The 19441-nt window shown below is 40.6% G+C and overlaps 1 protein-coding gene across 3 annotated transcripts in view; it reads left to right on the top strand.

The window, feature by feature from the left end:
- Nucleotides 1–19441, top strand: part of CTNND2 (catenin delta 2) — a 453358-nt gene that overhangs the window by 328427 nt on the left and 105490 nt on the right. For all 3 annotated transcript variants that reach the window (XM_007115618.2, XM_028492809.1, XM_024125559.1), the window contains one exon: nucleotides 6397–6570. In XM_007115618.2, the coding sequence (XP_007115680.1) occupies nucleotides 6397–6570 (174 nt within the window). The remainder of the gene's footprint in view (nucleotides 1–6396; nucleotides 6571–19441) is intronic.

The raw sequence follows: 19441 nt of genomic DNA, 5'->3' as shown, positions 1-19441 counted from the left end.
CTGGCTGCAGCCTAATTTACCCAAACCCTGCATGAAGGAACATTCCCGGACAGTTTCCCATTTTAGAGCCATTTTCTCTTCCTACATTCTGTGATGTGTAACTTCAGCTGGGAGGCAAGAGTGGGGTTTTAAAATCAGACTGTTTTCCTGTCACTGCACATCCACTCCCTTTCCCTTGCAGTACCTCTGGCCCATTTATGTCACTGAAATCCCTTTAAAAGAAAAGTGAGCCTGCACACACGCTGACTGTCATTCTCTGTCGTTGGTAGAGAAATTTAGGCACTAGAGATGCATTCCGCTGGTGAAGAGGCCTTTTCTATTTGTGTTCCAAAGATACAGCAGTGAAAGCTCTTTTCTGTACATAGACTGGAATGGCTGTGACATATGCGACAGAAGGAGCTGTGTATTTTAGCAGCACTCCTCCCAGATTGTAAATCCTTCTTCCATGTAAGCGAGAACATCTTGTTAGCATCTCCGTGGTACCCAGCCCGGTGCCTTGAAAGTAGAAACTGGGGTAGTTGTAAGCTCCTTCAGAGGGAGGAGCTGAAATTCCCTCGTTAATTCTTCTCATTCAGTAGGGGCTTTTATGAATGTAATAATTAATCTCGTGAGCCACCATCCACTAAAGAATCCATTTATACAGTCTCTTTGTAGAGTGTACAGACATCTTTACTTTTTGGTTTTTGAACTTTCTGATTTTTTTTTTTTTTTTTTGACGGTACCATGCAGCATGTGGGATCTTAGTTCTCCAACCAGGGATCGAACACACACCCCCTGCACTGAGAGCGCACAGTCTACTGGACCTCCAGGGAAGTCCCTGAACTTTCTGATTTTTATCCCTAAGTCAGACCTCTCTTTTCGTATAAGGAGCAAATGGCTTCCATCATTCCATCCTCAAACCAACTAAGAGAGAAATCTTTAAAATAGAATTTAAGCCCTAAGGAGAAGTAAAAGTATTAAAAGCCAGTCTAAAGAAAGGCTTTTTTAAAAAACCCACACATTGAGCCCATTCCCACAGCTGTGTGATTTTCTTCCTAAGCAGGCATTCCTTACAGTGGCCAGTGTGTATCTCCTTCCCTGACCATGACCACATCAAAAACCACTGTGTCCAGATTTCAGCAGACCCTTGGCTTCTAACATGAGAGCATCTTATTCTCTTCCTTTTTAAAAATGTTTGAGCACTACCTTCTTGGAGAGAGAATACATATTTTCAATTCTAACAATTTTGGATAGTGAATGATATAAACTGTTCCCTCATTTGTTTTATTGATATTAGTTGTACAGTCATACATTTAAAGCCAGTCAAGCAAAGTACTGATACATAAAAAAGAATGAAATGATGCCATTTGCAGCAACATGGATGGACCTAGAGTTTGTCATACTGAGTGAAGTAAGTCAGAGAAAGACCAATATCATATGATATCACTTATATGTGGAATCTTAAAAAATGATACAAATGAACTTATTTACAAAACAGAAATAGACTCACAGACATAGAAAACAAACATGGTTATCAAAGGGGTAAGGAGGAGAGGGATAAATTAAGAGTATGGGATTGACAGATTCCAACTATCGATACTACATGTAAAATAGATAAGCAATAAGGATTTACTATATAACACAGGGAACCATGTTCAATATCTTGTAATAACCTATAATGGAAAATAGTCTGATAAATATACATATATATATAACTGAAAATAATATATATATATAACTGAAAAACAAAAGTGCTGATAATATGTTAGTGAATGTGGTGCTACTTGGGATGACAAGTCAGTCTCTTGGTTTGTTCTGTGATCTACTGTCAACATAATCCTGCCTTACACACTCCTTCTTTGCTGCCAGCCTGTCCCCAAAAGAGCTTCCAGGGCAGGACAGCCAGGGTGTAGCTGGAGGGTCCTCGTAACACTGACACCAAACTTTCTTAGTGCTTACCGTGACTACTGTTTTGCTCAGCTCACGCTGCTGTAACAAAATGCCCCAGACCAGGTGGCTTACACAACAGACATTTCTTTCTCACGGTTCTGGAGGCTGGAGGTCCAAGGGGCCAGCAGATTCGGTGTCTATTGAGAGCCTCTTTCCTGATTCGCAGATGGCCATCTTGCTGTGTCCTTACATGGCAGAAAGAGAAAGCTCTGGTCCCTTCATCTCTTTATCAGGATACTAATCCCGTCATAGGGGCCCCACCCTCATGACCTCATCTAAACCCAATTACCTCCCAAAGGCCTCACCTTTAAATACCATCACATTAAGGGTTAGGCTTTAACATATGAATTTGGGTGGGACACCCAACATTCAATCCAAAAAAATGCATGTTTTTTTGGTTTTTGTTTTTTTATTTATTTTTGGATGTGTTGGGTCTTCGTTGCGTGTGGGCTCTCTCTAGTTGTGGCGAGCAGGGGCTACTCTTCATTGCGGTGCGTGGGCTTCTATTGTTGTGGAGCATGGGCTCTAAGCGTGCAGGCTTCAGTAGTTGTGGCTTGAGGGCTCTAGAGCGCAGGCTCAGTAGTGGGGCGCACGGGCTTAGTTGCTCCGGGGCATGTGGGATCTTCCCAGACCAGGGCTCGAACCTGTGTCCCCTGCATTGGCAGGCAGATTCTTAACCACTGCTCCACCAGGGAAGTCCCAATCCAAAGTATTATCTGTTGAAAAAAATCTAAAATACTCTGGTATAACCCACTCAATCCTTAATTTCTTAAACTCGAAGTATATTTGTAAATTCTCAATTCCTATAAATAAGACAATGAATAAGAGGAGCTTTAATGCTAGAGATTATCCGGGTTTTTTCCTATTTAATGACATGAATGACCTGCATAAAGTATAATCTGAACATTTAAGTACTAACTTTAAGAATCAAGAACAGCTAGAACTTTTGCAAGTTCTATTCGTTAAAATATAACAGATAAAATTTTAAATGTGCCTAAAATTAAGGAACATTTATTTAACTCTCAAGCCTAAGGAGTAAAACTATGAGGAGGAAGGGATATTTTCACTCAACACTCAACATTTCCCCTGTGCTGGAAGAAAACTTTTTAAAACCACAAATGCCTTTCTCCTTTTTCTTTTGCTTTCCCTTCGTCTAATTTCTGTTTGATTTTTAAACTTAAACCTGATAAATGAAGACATATAAACACACACACACATACACACACAGAAGTGTGTGTGTGTTTATATGTCACAACTTGGCAATAATGCAGCCAATATAATCAAAAAATACTCTGCTAGCATTGCCCCTGTTGGTTTCCTGGAAATGCTTTGTTGGTTGTGCCTTGTCTCTGTTACACAGAATGTTCTCCCTCCTGACCTGACAACATTTTGTTTCTTTATATATTATTTTCATATTTCAAGTTCTTAGAAAATTTTTGGTAATATGCCCTCAAGGTACAGTCAAAAGCAAATATAGTTTGCATAAGGCTTATTTATAAATTTAAGTTCTGTGTTCTTAGGACTAAATAGCTGGGTGATCAGTGTTTTGACTGTGGTAAAGATTTAGCCACTGCTTGCCTTCAAGCCATGTGGCAGTTTTGAAGAAATTTTAGGATAAATTCATCTAGTATTTAAATTTATAAATGATGTGTCTCCATTTTTTTGGTAAAGAGTTGCATATCCCTTGATTTCTCGTGGATCCTCGCTCTAGAAGAAGGTTGGCATTAAACGTTTTCACGTGCAGAACTGTTTCACAACTTCAGTCTGATCCCGATGTCACCATTGCCCTGGAGTCCTGTTGGTATTGATTGGCTAGGCGACATGACCTCCGGTGTGTTAGCACAACTTTTAAAGAAGACTTCTGGTCTTTTATAGGTGATGAAAATCTATTCTTTAATGGACAGTTGATAGATACTGCTTTCCCTATTAACACAATAAAAGTTTGAATAAAGTACCCAGATGAAGGCAGGATACACTGACTGGCTTTGAAATAGTTCTGTATCTTCTGTGTCGATGTGCCAGGGTGCCATCAGCGTTCTGAAATAGCAGAGAATCCCCTTTGAACTTCTTTTGTTGCCGTCAAAGGCTATCCATATGCACATCAGTTTTCCTTTTATTTCCTTCAGATTCTCTCTGTAGCCACTAAGAAAGGATTGTAATAAAAGGTATTTAAGAGCTACATAGATCACATGTCAGAACGGAAGAAAATTGTCTACTGATTTAGCCATTTATCCTGTTTTATTTAGCACAGAAGTTAGAAAAAAAGAACCAGATGAAACCCAGCAAATGATAACACAGCTGTTTTTTTTTGCTCTTTTTACAGTTTGTCTGTCACATGTTGTAATGAGTGTGCAAATAAAACTTCTCTATACCCCACGCTGTTATGTTGTCTCTTACATGAGAGGGAAATTCCATCCATGTTGAGTTCGAAATCTTTATTTGAAATCTAAATCTTTATATGAAAGTGATAGCTTAAAAGTATTAAGGAGATAACAAAATGAAAAAAATAAAGAAATAATTTTGCATTTCCTGTTGCACTAGCTAGCCGACAGATTCAATACCCCCAGCTGGTTTCCTTTGAGATGACAATATCACTCCTGTTTCATCATCAAAGTCATCAAATGTACAAAAGGGCTGTTCTCTTTGCCTAGTGCTCTCTTTCTATCTGGTGCAGTGAGCCAGTCTCAAATAATGAAGCAGGAGCAATGTGACAAGTCTGGTTCACTTTCAAGTTTGTTTTGTTACGTATTTAAAAGAGATGGACTGGTTTTATTGATAGGCTGTGTACAGGTGCAAAGTCCGCTTTGAAGGGTTTAGAAGTGGCTTTGGTTGAAAGAACAGGAAGATCCCCTCATGAGTGTCCTTGTTATAAAGTTGAGATAGAGTGACATTCTGAATGAAAATGACCTTTAATGGGATGGCTGTCACCCGTCGATGGGATGTCATTCATCTCTGAGCTTTAGCCTTGAACTAAATTAAGCCGTATCATAATTGAGAAAAAGAAGGCATGACTTTTTAATTTTTCTTTTGGAAAATAAGTGATAGAATTCTTGAGTTTGTGACTGTTAAACAACTTTTCATTATTTCTATCAACACTTCTATTTTTGTTGCGAGGATAGGAGGTAAGCTATATTTTCTTCCAGGTAAATTTTCAGAACTAAGGAACTTACACAGATTCTGAAATACAATTTTGTTTTCATAGGTATACATACATATATATGGACACAGGTGCATATATATGTATGTACATAAAATATCTGTGAGAAAGCTTAGTATTGATATATATGTCCTTTAGATTATGCTTTAAGCAATCATTAATAAACACAAATAAGCAGTTAAATAACTTAATATTCCCACTCTGATACTATAAAGTAATTCTTTTGTTTTACTATGATTTTTCTCAAAAATGAATATGGGAGTATTTTTTCTACACATATTACTTTATTTCTACCCTCATTATACTCAATGCCTTTATTTTTAATGAAAGAAAAAGGCTATGTGTGATCAAAGATCAGAATCATTATTGGAACTTTTAATATTTTTTAAATTATAAGGATAATAAAACAGAAAATTAGAAAGGTAGAAAAAAATGAAAGACACTTTATTAATAAATTTTTATTATCATTACATTTTTTTACTATGCATTTTATTTGGAATCAAACACAAACCCCCTACTACTTTGCATCCTGCTTTGTTTATTTTACTTTTATCATAAACATTTGTCCAAATTGCTACATGATCTCCATTTTTAAGACTCTACTGATATGCCTTTGTGCATATAATCCATAATTTAAAATGTATATGTAATTAATTTTTAATTACATATTCTGTTATTTATTAGATTCAATTCAAAGCAAACATCAGAATTTCTATAAGATCAAAATTTGTTTATAGCTCACGTCAATGTATGTAATAAACCGTAACAATTTTCTCTCCTTTGTCCATTCTGGCATTTGTTTGATGCCCATAGATGCAATGACGGACTATGTATTTTACAAGTGATATAGGAATTTATCACAGTTAACACTTGTGCATAAGAAGTGAGGGCATTTGATAGTTACTAACTACTATGCTATGCCTATAGTATGCTTACTGTAAAGTATGGTGCCTTGATGTTTAGCTTTCTTCCACCCTGACCGATTAAAATTAACCCATCTCTTCTCCTTCCTTCCTGTAGCAGTGTGCTAGAATTATTCTCAGAGGGCTTAGCCATTCTACTGCCAGTTACATTCACTTATGTACATGCTCCAACCCCCTCCACCCTCCATCATAAGCTCTCGGTGGGCAGGAATGTCTCTCCCGTTTTTGGTGGTCCTTGGACTGATGATGCAGTATCCTACCTACAGTAGATGCTCACCAAATGCCATGACACCCTGCTTTTGTTTTTGTCTTTGATGTTTGCCGAAGGCAATACTGGGAAGTGTAAAGATGTTAAAGATGTTTACTCTCTCGTTTCTCTTCCACCAGTGGGATGGAGTAGGACCTCTTCCAGACTGTGCAGAACCACCAAAAGGGATCCAGATGCTGTGGCACCCATCCATAGTCAAACCCTACCTCACACTGCTCTCTGAGTGCTCAAATGCAGACACGCTGGAAGGGGCGGCAGGCGCCCTGCAGAACTTGGCTGCAGGGAGCTGGAAGGTATGATGAGTTTGTTACAATAAGAAAGAAATCTGGAATGATGAGAAGGTCCTTAGGAAACATGAGAAGTCCAATTTTGAGAAGTGCAATTCTAATAAAGTTTCTAAGGATGTTAGAGAAAGACCAGTTCCATTGAACTGTTGGACTTAGAAAGGTATTTCTTCTAAAAATTCTTCTTAAGGGCTCAGGGGTCGTTGAAGATCGCTACAAAACACAGAGGAATAGATGTAAGTATAGTCATTGAAGATGCTGTGAATGCTTTCCGTTCTATTTGCGTAGCTGAGCTACTTCATTTTCAGGGGAGACTGACATGTTGAGACTTTTCAAAGCACTGTCATTGACAGTTAAGGGAGCTGATACCCAAACATGTCATACGAAAACCCCTGTGAATCCTGTAATGTCATAGCTGGTCCTGTCCCCAAAGGAAAAGAACCTCTTGCATTTTTAAATTACAGGATTACAGAGGAAAATAGTTATCTTTGGCAAAGGTTACAGTAAAGCAATTGTATGTTTGGGAAAGAGATTAGGAGGGTCTTTTTCTGTGGGTCTTTACAAATACACACTGTTCCAGGTCGGTTCTCACCAAAAAATTTTCATGACCTTCTTTGTGGGTCGAAACGGATTCACGATAGCAAAGAGTTCTTGAGTTTGGTCACTGATAGTTACATGGGCTAACTTGCCTTATCACACGAAAGAGTGTAACCTCTTAGAAGGACTGAGGGCATGTAGGGAAAATATCAAGACCTCCACCTTCAATTCCTCATTCATTTAATATCAATGCCTGGGGTTTGGGATATTCATAAATCAATCTTTTCTTTACCATTCATTTTCTTCAAAACAATATTAATGTAGACACATAGCTACAGATAACTCTCAGAAGCTCAGTACCATGGGTACCACACGTATTGGCTTCAGTATCGTGTAATAATACATTCCCTTCTTATTATACCTTCCAATACCTGCCTCTCGTCACTTCTCTCTCTGCCATCTTCCTTTCCATGGCTGTAGTGTCAGCTGCAGCATTTTCTTTCTTGGATGTGACATCCCAGCTCTTGGGACCCAGCCCCTGATGATACTTCCCAGGAGCTGGCTACTTACTCATGCATGGCAGGCTCACCTCTTCTCTTGAGAGTCTTAGGAATGAACATAATTATCCCTTTCGCTCCCTGCCCATGAGGCATCACTAATGTTGTACCTTAAGAATTCAGTTTGGGATGGGCTTGAGGTGAACTTGTCTCTTGCTTTCAACCAGAGAAAAGCTTCAAAAGTAGAGTCTTACCAAGAAGAATGCCAGAGTATAGCCTTGAATAAGTAGGAAAGAGACAGTAATGGAAGTCAATTCCTTGAACTTGCCCTTAGCATTAACTTCCCTCTAAAGTTAGGAGGCTTCAACTCAGACCACAGTTCAAACCTAGGCTCTAACTTCTCTAAGCTTTGTGGTCCTGGGAAAATTAAAGCACCTCAGTGTTTCTCAGATGCATCGTCTTTAAGCAGAGGAGATCATGGTGGCTTCACCAAACATCATGCAGATCAGTCGCAACACTAGATGCAAAGATGCAGGATGTCATAGGCTAAGGGGTTGTCACTGTATATACCCAAGAGCACTAAGTTGCTGCAAGTCCCCACCCAGCTCCCTGGCCTTGGAGGATGGACTAGAAGGGGATGGGAAGAGAAGCTCTGGGTTCCAGGCCTGAGTCTGACCTGAAATGCAAAGCCATCTAGATGGTGGCAAATCAAGTTTGCCATCTCTTGATTTTTTTTTTTAAATGAATTATTGCTTTACTTGAGAAACACTTAGGTTTTTATAAGAACAAGTTAAAAATGGAGAAATGTCTTTGAACTCTAGAGGATTTTGAATGTAAGACTTCCACCTTTGCTTTAAAAGTTAAACTCGGGCCTCCCTGGTGGCACAGTGGTTGAGAGTCCGCCTGCTGATGCAGGGGACACGGGTTTGTGCCCCGGTCCGGGAAGATCCCACACGCCGCAGAGCGGCTGGGCCCGTGAGCCATGGCCTCTGAGCCTGCACGTCCGGAGCCTGTGCTCCGCAACGGAAGAGGCCACGACAGTGAGAGGCCCGCAAAAAAAAAAAAAAAGTTAAACTCTATGTTCCATGTGCTGAAAAAGTTAACTGGAAACATGGAAAATTTATAAAGATACAAATAAAACTTCTGGAGTTGAAAACAACATCTGGAATGAAAAATACATGGAATGGGATCAACAGCAGATTAGACATTGCAGAAGAAAAGATTAATGAACTGAAAGATAGCAACTGGAAACTATACAAAATGAAACACAGAGGAAAAAGGAAAAAAAAATTGACAGTTCATCAGTGAGCTTCAAGTGGCCTGATGTATGTGTAAATGGAGAACCAAACAAAACAAGAGAGAAAGGAGGAAGAGAATAGAAAAAACTATTTGAAGAAATAATGGTTGAAAACTTTCCAAATTTACTGAAAACTGCAAGCTCACACATCTAAGCAACTCAAGAAACTCTAAGAGAAACATGAAAAGTTATACCAAGTTACATTATAATCAAGTTGCTCAAAATCAGTAGTAAACAGATAATCTTAAAAGCAGCCAGAGAAAAAAGACATGTTACATACCAAGAGTGTACCACATCTTAACACCACATTCAAGGATCAGTGTCACCAGTCATTCATTTATTCATGTGAGTCCTTGTTGAGTTACTAAGAATGTCCTCTCGAAGACAATCTGGTTTATAAGGCTTCTAAGGGCAGAAACCCATTCCATTTATTTCTTTGTACCCCACTGCTCAGCCCTATGCTGGGCTGAGCAATAATCCTCAAGCACAAGCTTTTAATTGAACTCATGTCGATGTCCAGATGTGGATAACAGTCTTTTATATTTATAAACATCTATCAGTCACTAAGCAGTTAATACCACTTATTGTGACCAGGCCATCTTCAAATGGTCACACTTTATGATTCTTTATTTGGTCCTTCGATTCAGATGGGAATATGTAGTCAGTACAATCTAAAATTGATAGAAAGGGGCTTCCCTGGTGGCGCAGTGGTTGAGAGTCCGCCTGCCGATGCAGGGGACACGGGTTCGTGCCCTGGTCCGGGAGGATCCCACATGCCGCGGAGCGGCTGGGCCTGTGAGCCATGGCCGCTGAGCCTGCACATCCGGAGCCTGTGCTCCGCAACGGGAGAGGCCACAACAGTGAGAGGCCCGCGTACCGCAAAAAAAAATAATAATAAAAATAATAATAAAAAAAATAAAATTGATAGAAAGGAGGAGTTTTGGGAGAACTATTTTCATTCCAGTTTCCATACTCATCAGTGCTTTTCAGGATGCAGATTTTGATATCATTACCCAGATCCACAATTCCTGCTGCAGTGTTGGACTTGCTGTTTAAATTGGTAATTAAAGACACAGGCTCTGTATCTCAAGGTAGCCAGGTCAGCTGGGCAAGCTGCTGAGATATGCCTGGGTCTTTAGGTGTTTAGAGTAATAAAACAATAAATTTATAGTTTATACTATTTTATACTAATTTATTTTATACTGATTTATACTATTTTGATATTCAAAAATTCTCTCCTACTTTAGGTTATATAATGAGAATTATGGAAGAAGTCTGATAAAAATTCTCAGTATTTTCTAACAATAACATCTTGCTGACTGTTTTCAGTGCATAACCCTGAACATTAGTTCAGCACAGTTATCCCCAGTATGACATTTATCCCCACATATCCAGATGCACTGATTTGGTAAATTTTTCTATTACTAATAGAGACCACTGAGAAAGAGGCAGAATGGTCTGGAACAGCTGAAATCAACATCACAAAAGCTGTTCTGTACTTTAGACAAAGTTAACAGCTATGACTCTCGGATTTCCCAGCCCTCATCAGATTTCAAGGAACAAATTAAAAAATACAAGGAGTTACTCTTGTAAGCAGGCACACAGATCTGCCTTAAGAAGGTAGAGTAGATACCCTGACTGCAGAGTGAAAAGATTGAAGAGTTAGAAGAAGTAAATACAAAGAAGCAAGAAAGAAAAAAATGTCAGAGGCCATTCAAGGTTTCAGCTGTTTCATTTATTCTAATCGCGGATGGTCATAATGCTGACCCTCTGTTATCAGAAAATGTTTAGTTATTACTAGTAACTTTAGAAGACAGAAAGCATTTTAGAAAGACGTTTATCCCAATGGTTAAGGTAGAATTTTGAGTCTCAGGATGTCAACCTTACTTATAGGAAACACTGGCTTTCCTGATAACTCTAGACAAATGGGATGGTCCTCAGGCAGGGCAAAGGGCCGTTAGGACATATTTGTGCGTAGTTATAAATATACTTATATATACTTATAATATACTTATATAAGAATTTTCTTATCAAAATACAAATACACAAGTATGCATAAAGGTCAATCATGTTATCATCATCTTTTGTATAATTTATTAATGTACCGTATTAAATGGTAAGGGAATATGAGGGAAGGGAAGATAGATAATCTATAGGAATGATTTGAGAAGATTGTCATTAAGCCAAACACTGATAAATAGTTACAGTTTGTTTGTTTGTTTGTTTGTTTATTTATTTATGTTTTTATGGTACGCGGGCCTCTCACTGTTGTGGCCTCTCCCGTTGCAGAGCACAGGCTCTGGACGCACAGGCTCAGCGGCCATGGCTCACGGGCCCAGCCGCTCCGTGGCATGTGGGATCTTCCCAGACCGGGGCACGAACCTGTGTCCCCTGCATCGGCAGGCGGATTCTCAACCACTGCGCCACCAGGGAAGCCCCAGTTTTTTAAAGATCGAGAATAAATTGTACCAAAACCAAACAAAGAAATCCTTACTTTAAAAAAGCTTGATTTAAGTTAAAAAAAAAAAACCCAAACTGAGCAATTAAAAGATTGACTGAGGACACAGAAACAGCATCAAATTTCATGCCGACAGCATTACCGTCTAAAAGCTAGAGTTCTAAGAATGTGTTTTTATAGCAACTGTTGAAATTTAGTGGCGTTTTTTTAAGTGTCCTTAACATTTATGGCCCAAACAAAAGCAGAAATGTGAAGGTAAAGCACCAGAATTTTGCATGGAGAGAGCATTTTATAGACCTCATCATCTGAAACAATAACTTCTCTTTATGGGGAGATCGTGCACGCTCTATTTCCGTGACAAATTGACTAGCAAGCTAGATCTTCATAATGGCCCAAATACTTTTTAAACTTTAAAACACTCATTACTTGGTTTACGAGCATCAGAAAAACATAATGGCAGAAGCAAAGTGAAGTGTTTTTATTAGCTAACTTGGACTTCGGTTACGTTTTTCTCATTTACAGTAAAACGATTTTGTTTGTCACAGAATATTAAAACAGTTGGTTATAGTAGTTTGAGGAGTTCCAAAATGTGAATGAATGCTCTTTCAACTCCCATTTATGGGTTATTTTTATTGTAATTGAACTCTCTGAAAACTCAGGATTAGAACTGTAGAAATCTATCTGTACTTGCTATTAAGTCAAACATTTTAGATATCTTTGTATGGTCAGTTTTCTCCCTAAAATGTGACTATTCTCAGAGAGTCTATTAGTTGCCCATTTATGTTTAAAGTAAGATGGAATAAAGAGATACTTGGATATTAATCTGTTAATATTTAATGAAGTAACATGATAGCAATGTAGATTTACTGAGAAGGAAACAGAATCTCTGGCCATGTGGCACAAATGAATAAAAAATAAGAGAACTGGGAAATTTGAGACTTGTTCCTAAAGACAGGGGCAATGCTTTGAAGGCATTGAATTTAGTGTAGCTTAGCAATTAGTGTATCATTACGAGTGAACCAGGGCAGATGAGTGGAGTGCAAGAAATAAAAGTAAAAATCATGGTTTAACATCTGAGACAAAGGTCTTTGTCCTAGTTAACAGTGTGATGTAAAGCATAAGGTTTAAATGCAAAGAAACAGGGTGGTGAAAGATCATGATGAAAATGGGACATGAAGCATCATGCCTAATGGGTTAGAAATGGGGCCAAAATAAACACAGAGCTTATCTGAGGACTCTGCCCAATCAGCAGGCTCCTAGAGACAACACATTGAGTTGGACCTGATGCCCAGCCTGAAGCAGAATGAGGATGGGCCCAACCTCAGGAGGAGATGGAGAGGGGCCAAGGTCACCACCAGGTCGCTGGTTCTAATCACACAATATGTAGTGGTTTCTTCTAAGACCCCAGTAAGTAGTACTGATGCCGAGGGCTGCACCTGTATTAGAAATGCCACGTGCATCCAAACTGACTAGAGAGTAAGCCCATTTTTTGTATAGTTTGGCTCTACTTTCATCATTGTCATTGAATAGCAAAGTGCTAAGTTACAGAATTACATTCAGAAACTGTAGAAACAGCTAAAGCTGAGGGATTTCCACTTCCACCCAAGATGCCAAGATGGAGCCCCAAGTTCCTTTAAGTAGTAATAATAACAACAACAACAGCAACAAGCCAGAGAAATATATGAAACAATGGTTGTTAAAACACTAAGCATTAGTCAATGAAGAAACTGATCTCTGAGAAACAGGAAATAAACAAGGTGAGCCCTATGATTGTCCCAGCTCACTGTCTTGAGAGAGTTTCCAGACCACAGCACAAAGATTAGGTACCCAGGAGGAGCTCAGCAGACTCTCTGAGCTAAGGAGATGGAACTGAGTATCTAGGGAGACCAAGGTGACTAGAGCTCATAGGACAGAGCACCAAAGAGGAGAAAGCCACACATAGAAAGAACCCTAGAAATATGCAGAGGATCCCCCTCAAATATTCAGCAGAGATCTGTCAGTGCATGCATGTGAGAGAAACACCCAAGGCTGAAGAAACAACCTCCTGAAATGATTAGACAGAATGAAACTTGGCACTTACACAGGAATGGGCGTAATGTGCATTTCCAAGAGCCAGATAGGAAAACCTCATAATTCATGGATCACTGGGAAGAATACTCTCAGGGTCTTGCCTCAGTATTGAGGTATAATTAGCCCTGGACTAAATAAATATGCTCTAGTCTTTCCTATCAAATCTTAAAAGTAAGACCCAGAAGAATCAATAGTTTCCAAGTAAATTAACTGCATCCTTGAATAAAGTTTAAAAATACCTATAGGAATACAAAAATATCCAGCACCCATTGCATTAAAATTAATAATGTCTGGCATCCAATTGAAAATAACCCTACAAGAAAATAATCAGGAAAATGTGATTTGTAATGAGGAGAAAAATCACCCACTCAAAACCAATTCAGAGCCAACAAAGATGTTAAAAATAGCAGGCAAGCAGTTATTGTAACTCTACTACATGTGTTCAAAAAGTTCATTAGAGTCGTGGAAAATATATAAAAGGCCCAAATAAAATGTCTAGAGTTGAAAATAGACTGTCTGAAATGAAAAAAAAAAAAAACACATGGAATGGGATTAACAGCAGGTTAGACATTGCTGAAGAAAGTTTAATGAGTTTAAAGATGGCAGTCGAAACTATACAAGGCGAAATGCAGAGAGATTTAAAAAATCCTACAGATCATCAGTGAGCCTCAAGTGTCCTAATATATGTGCCATTAGAATTCCCAGAGGAGAGGAGAGAGAAAGGAGAAAGAAAACAGAAAAAAATATTTGAAGAAATAATGGTTGAAAATCGTCCAAATGGTTCCAAATTTTTCAAATTTAATGAAAACCACAAACTCACATATCCAAGCAGCTCAAGGAACCCCAAGCCCAAGAAAAATGACAAAACTATACCAAGGTGCTTCATAAACAAATGGCTCAAAATTAGTAATAAAGAGAAAATCTTAAAAGCAGCCAGAGGACAAAAGACATGTTCCATACAAAAATAAGGATGACAGCTGATTTTTCACCAGCAATAATGTTAGTGAGAAGACAGTGAGGCAGCATCTTTAAACCTCTTGGGCCTAATAATGTATAAAGTTGATTTTGGTTTGGTATCTAGCAGGTACAACCTGTCTCTATAGGAAATTCCCAGGATTCCTAGAGCAGCTGTAAAACTGTCTGTAGAAGAAATCCTTTCTGAGCCCAGTTTAAGACATGGGCTACCCTGGAAGCCGGCATGGTTAATTACCTGAGCAGTGGGGACACAGAGGAATTCTAATGTGGATACTTCATTTTAACTGTCCCAGCGTGATCAGAGCTGTGGTGGCCCAGGACATGCCACTCAGTATTGTGTTCTTCCAGCACTGAGGGCAAGTAAATATTCATAAGCCCTGCATCAAAAGTTCTGTTCCCACACACAGAATTGAGGGATGAGTTTGGCTTTAGGAGAGACTCCCAAAGAAATTTACGATCTCTTCAAACCCTGATTAGACTTTTGTGGAAGTGGTTGGAACTTGCTGATCCTAGCTAATTGCAGTGGCTTTGATCCTTTTTATCTAGTGCCTTTTCAGTGGAGAATGCTGTTCTTAAGTAATAAACACATGGTACTAGAAATCAACCTGACATTTTCTTTCACCAGTTAAACATTTTTACTCTCCAGCTGTGAGCCAGAAATTAGAAGACAGTTGACATAAAGAGATGAATGTGACTTGGTAACTTCCCTCAGGTACCGATAATAAACATGTAAACAAAAAGCCCAGAAAAAAACATGGTAGATGCTATAATAGGAGTATATACACAAGGGTGTATACCTACATATATATACACACACACATATATATATACGCACATACACACACACACACACACACACACACACACGGCACAAGGGTGTCCCAGGGGTCAATTTTGCAAGGAAGAGGTCAGGGATGAGGAACCCCACTTCCAACATCACTAGTTAAAACCTAGGGCTAGGAGTCAATGATTACAGTTCATTTGAACACGCTAGCATATCTCATTAGTTAGAGAAATTCTAGCTGCTGTAACAAAGAGACCCCCAAATATGCAAGGGCTCAAACGAGATAGGAGGTAGAAGCTATTTTCTCTGGTGTAACAGGTAAGGGAAGGTGCGTGAGGAGGGAAGCTCCCCTCCATGAATTATTTCACCCAGGCTGACAGCTGTTCTGCCATCTTCAAGGTGTGGTAAAGATGTGATCTTCCAAGGCTACTCTTAGGGTCATCATCTGCTAGCGAGAAGCAGAAAAAGAGTGCACATCCACAACCAGAAATGTTCTCTTTTGAAAGTCACCTGAAGCCCTCGTTTTGCTTGATGCAAAAAAGGAAAAAAAAAGAAAAAAAAAATCACGTAATCTAGACATTTCTAGCAAACTCAATCAAATTCAGCTATTTCCCAGTCCCTCAAGGTTTAACACTTGGCCACATTTATGCCTGTCAGCCTTCATCTTCTCCTGCCCCCCTGTGGTTGCTGCTAAATTTGGGGGTCTTACAGGCATTCATATCCCTGCGGGGGATGGAGATTGGGTATTGATTTCCATCTGGAATCATTTCTCTCCTATGCTGCCTCTTGCCCAGGACAAGCCTCCTTGTCCTATTGGTTTCCCAGCTGGGACAGGGCAATTGGAGATTGGACCGTCTCTGCTCCAAGGTGCTCTCCTGGCCCACACCTGCCTTCCCCACTGTTGAGCTTCCTTGAGATGCAGGCAGAGTCCACGCCTGCCATTCTGATGCATCCCAACCTCCTGGCCAACTAACCCTTCTGCATGCCTGGATCCTTAGCCTTTTTCCCTGGCTAACTTACACAGCCCACCCACTCAAGACCACAGAAACACTCAGGGGCGACCCCGTGCCACACTGGGGCCACAGCAATCCTCTTCTGCCCAGCAAGTCCTGTTGCTCTTCCTACTGTGCGGCCCCCGCTCCGTGATGGTTCATGGCGGGACTTCCTGAGTCTTGTGCAACCAGCACTGAGGTCCAGGAAGGGCAGCAAGCCTTCTGTCGACTCTCTGCTCTTCTATCTCCCAGGGGGTTTTATCACCAGCCTCTCACACGCTGAGGAGGACCCGCCCAGGGACACTTCAGGTGGCAGCCCCCAAAGATACTTTTACATCTTTCGCTTCCTCCCCAACCTGGATCCTTTCTCTCCCCTGCTAGGAAGCTCTGTGTGGGATCTGAGCAGGGGTCATAATATTTTCTGTCTATTCTCATTCCCTTTCAAGTCTATCCCATCTTTCACCTGCATCTGTGCTTTCTACCCTTAAACACTAACTGTTGGCTGCTTTGTTATCTGTCCCATCCTGATGTCCCCTCATTGGACCAAATCGTGGTGGAGCCTCTCTCCAGGAAGAGCCATGGGCAAGGAGGAGAAGAAACAGCATTTATTATTTCAAATTGTTGTCCCATCGCATGCAAATAGAAGACATCCTTTCCTGACACGAGGCCTTTCTCATCGTCGTTCCAATTATACATGACTTCTTTTCTCAGATTTGCTAAATCCTGGCAGGTAGTTCTCAAGAACAGATTGAAACGTCCAGTAGCTCCACTGACAGTACTAGAAGGCTCTTTAACTCGGGAGTTTAGAGGAGTGCCAGATGGGTTATTGGAAGACTAAAATAATAACATGAATTGTTATACCAAAGTGAATTGGTGAATTTGTAAGGGATTAGATCAACTATGAGTGCAGATTGTCTAACTTACCCTGTGTTTCTGAGAAGCATATGAGAGTGGTGGTCAGTCACACCAACTCTGGGGCACTGCTCCCCGGGGTCAAGACCTGGCTGAGCATCTACAACGTGTGACCTTTTCTGTCTAATGCGAGTAACAGTAGAGCCCACTGCATAGGGTTGAGATGAGGACTAAATGAGTTAGTACAGGTCTAAGTGTTAGGTGTGTCTTAGCTGAGATTATTTTGAGGGATCATAACTCTCCTGAGGTCCTCATTGGGAAAGCATCTCACCAGGAACAATTTGGGTCCTGTTTCTGTGCTGTTTTCTCCTGCATCAGAGCTTCCTCCTCCCCCACCTCCCCTCTTCTCCTCCTCCTCCATCTCTTCTTTCTCATCCTCCCCCTCCTCTTCCTTCTCTTCCTTCTCCTCCTTTTGAATTATCAAGGATCCTCTCTTCAGCTCATGGACCATTCTTCTTAAAGCCATCCTGGTCTACCGGCTCTGTCCCTTCCTTCCTTACTGGTGGGCTCAGTGCGTGACGCTCTCTTTCTGTTTGCAAAAAGTCAAGTTCTGTCCAAAGATTTCCACCTCAACCACAATGAGTTAAGGTACACTTATCTCTCTTGTTCATCTATTTTCATGCCAGTGATACTTCTTCTTTTGTTTCAATTACAAAGCTCTTGGCAGCTCATACACGTCGCTAACACCAGGGGCTGCAGTGCTGTCCAAGGTAACTCACTTCTCTTTTGGAAAAACTCTGTATGAGCCTCGCAATTCTGTGTTGAGTGCACTTGGGAAACATTCCTCATCTCCCCAGTACTGTATCATGTCTTTCTCTCTTTCCACCTCTGTGCTGTCTTTACTCCTTCTTGTTGGGTTACACATAGGTTCACATGTGGGTTATACATGACCTATTACAAGACTGCTCGGCTGCCACTTAAAAAACATCACTATCCTTGCATGTTAAGAAAACTTGGGAAACTTGCATCATCTTTTGAATGAAATGTAAGTAACTCATTCTGAATTGTCATATACTGAGCTAATTCTGGGGGTTTTCCGTACACACACAAACACACACACAACTAAAAGTTTCAAAATAAAGGTTATTTTCTGTATGTCGATAACATAAGATCAAATCCATTGTCTGGTTTTCCCTTTTCACTTAGAACCTATCACTGTTGACCATTTTCTCGTACCAAAAAGATGTATCTACAACTCATACACATTTTTGGCCATGCATAGCCATTTTTGGTTACTCTCAAATCAGTCTTCAGCAAAGCTGAAGGACTCTCGTTATTTTCCAAACACCAAATCATCTTTCCATCCAGCATGAAGGGATATAATAGCTAGACTTCTAAGGAGGAAAAAGTTAAGTTATAGCCTACCTTTCTTGGTTCATTTCAGATATAGTCAGGTTCTCCCCTCTCAATGTTTTGAAGGATGGAGGGGAGGGGAAGGCAGTTTCTGGGAGACCGAGCCCAGAGGTGTAGGCAAGAGAGAATGAGATAATGGCAGAGGAGAGAGTATTGTCAGCATCACAGAGCAGATAGAGGAAGAAGACTGGGGGCCAAGCGCACAGGTGACACCTGTGGGCGCGTTGTTTAAAATCTTTGTGTCTAGATTTTCTCATCTATAAAACAAGAACAGTAATGTCACTCTCCCAGGAGTTTGGGGGATTAGAAGAGATCACTAATGCACAAGCCAGCATCCGGGGTCTGGAAAGAGGTGGCTCTGGGAAAGAGGTCATCTTTGGGCCCATGCTTCAGCCTGCCCGAGTTCCCAGAACATCCCGTCTGGTCTCTCAAAAGGCCCGGAATATCTCCCCAGTGTTCAAATATATTGTTGATGTTTACCTTACAATATGGAACTGTTGACGCCCCCCACCCCGCTCTGATTTCCATTTTCTTCCATTAGGTTCTTTTCCATTAGCTTCCCCCCTTAGTCTTAAGAAGAACCCAACAATGAATGGGCTGCGGAAGCCCAGGTGTCTGGTCTTTTCTGGGCCCTGGAGACCAAAAGGTTCACAAGCAGGGGAGGAAGAAGATGAAAATTATGTCTCAGCATATGTCAAATTGCAAATGACATTTCCTGTGGACATGACGGAGGTTTTGAACTGTCTTCATGAAACGCCTTCCCTTGGAAGGGATATCCCAGCCTCACAGCCAAATTTCAATATGCAGCTGCCAAACCTGAAGCTTTTTCCATGTCTAAGACTTTTTTTTTTTTTTTTTTTTTGTGGTACGCGGGCCTCTCACTGCTGTGGCCTCTCCCGTTGCGGAGCACAGGCCCAGCGGCCATGGCTCAAGGGCCCAGCCGCACCGCGGCACGTGGGATCCTCCCGGACCGGGGCACGAACCCGTGTCCCCTGCATCGGCAGG

The sequence above is a fragment of the Physeter macrocephalus genome, chromosome 8 (assembly GCF_002837175.3).
Source record: "Physeter macrocephalus isolate SW-GA chromosome 8, ASM283717v5, whole genome shotgun sequence".
NCBI classification, from domain to species: Eukaryota; Metazoa; Chordata; class Mammalia; order Artiodactyla; family Physeteridae; genus Physeter; species Physeter macrocephalus.
This window is presented reverse-complemented; position numbering and strand designations above follow the sequence as displayed.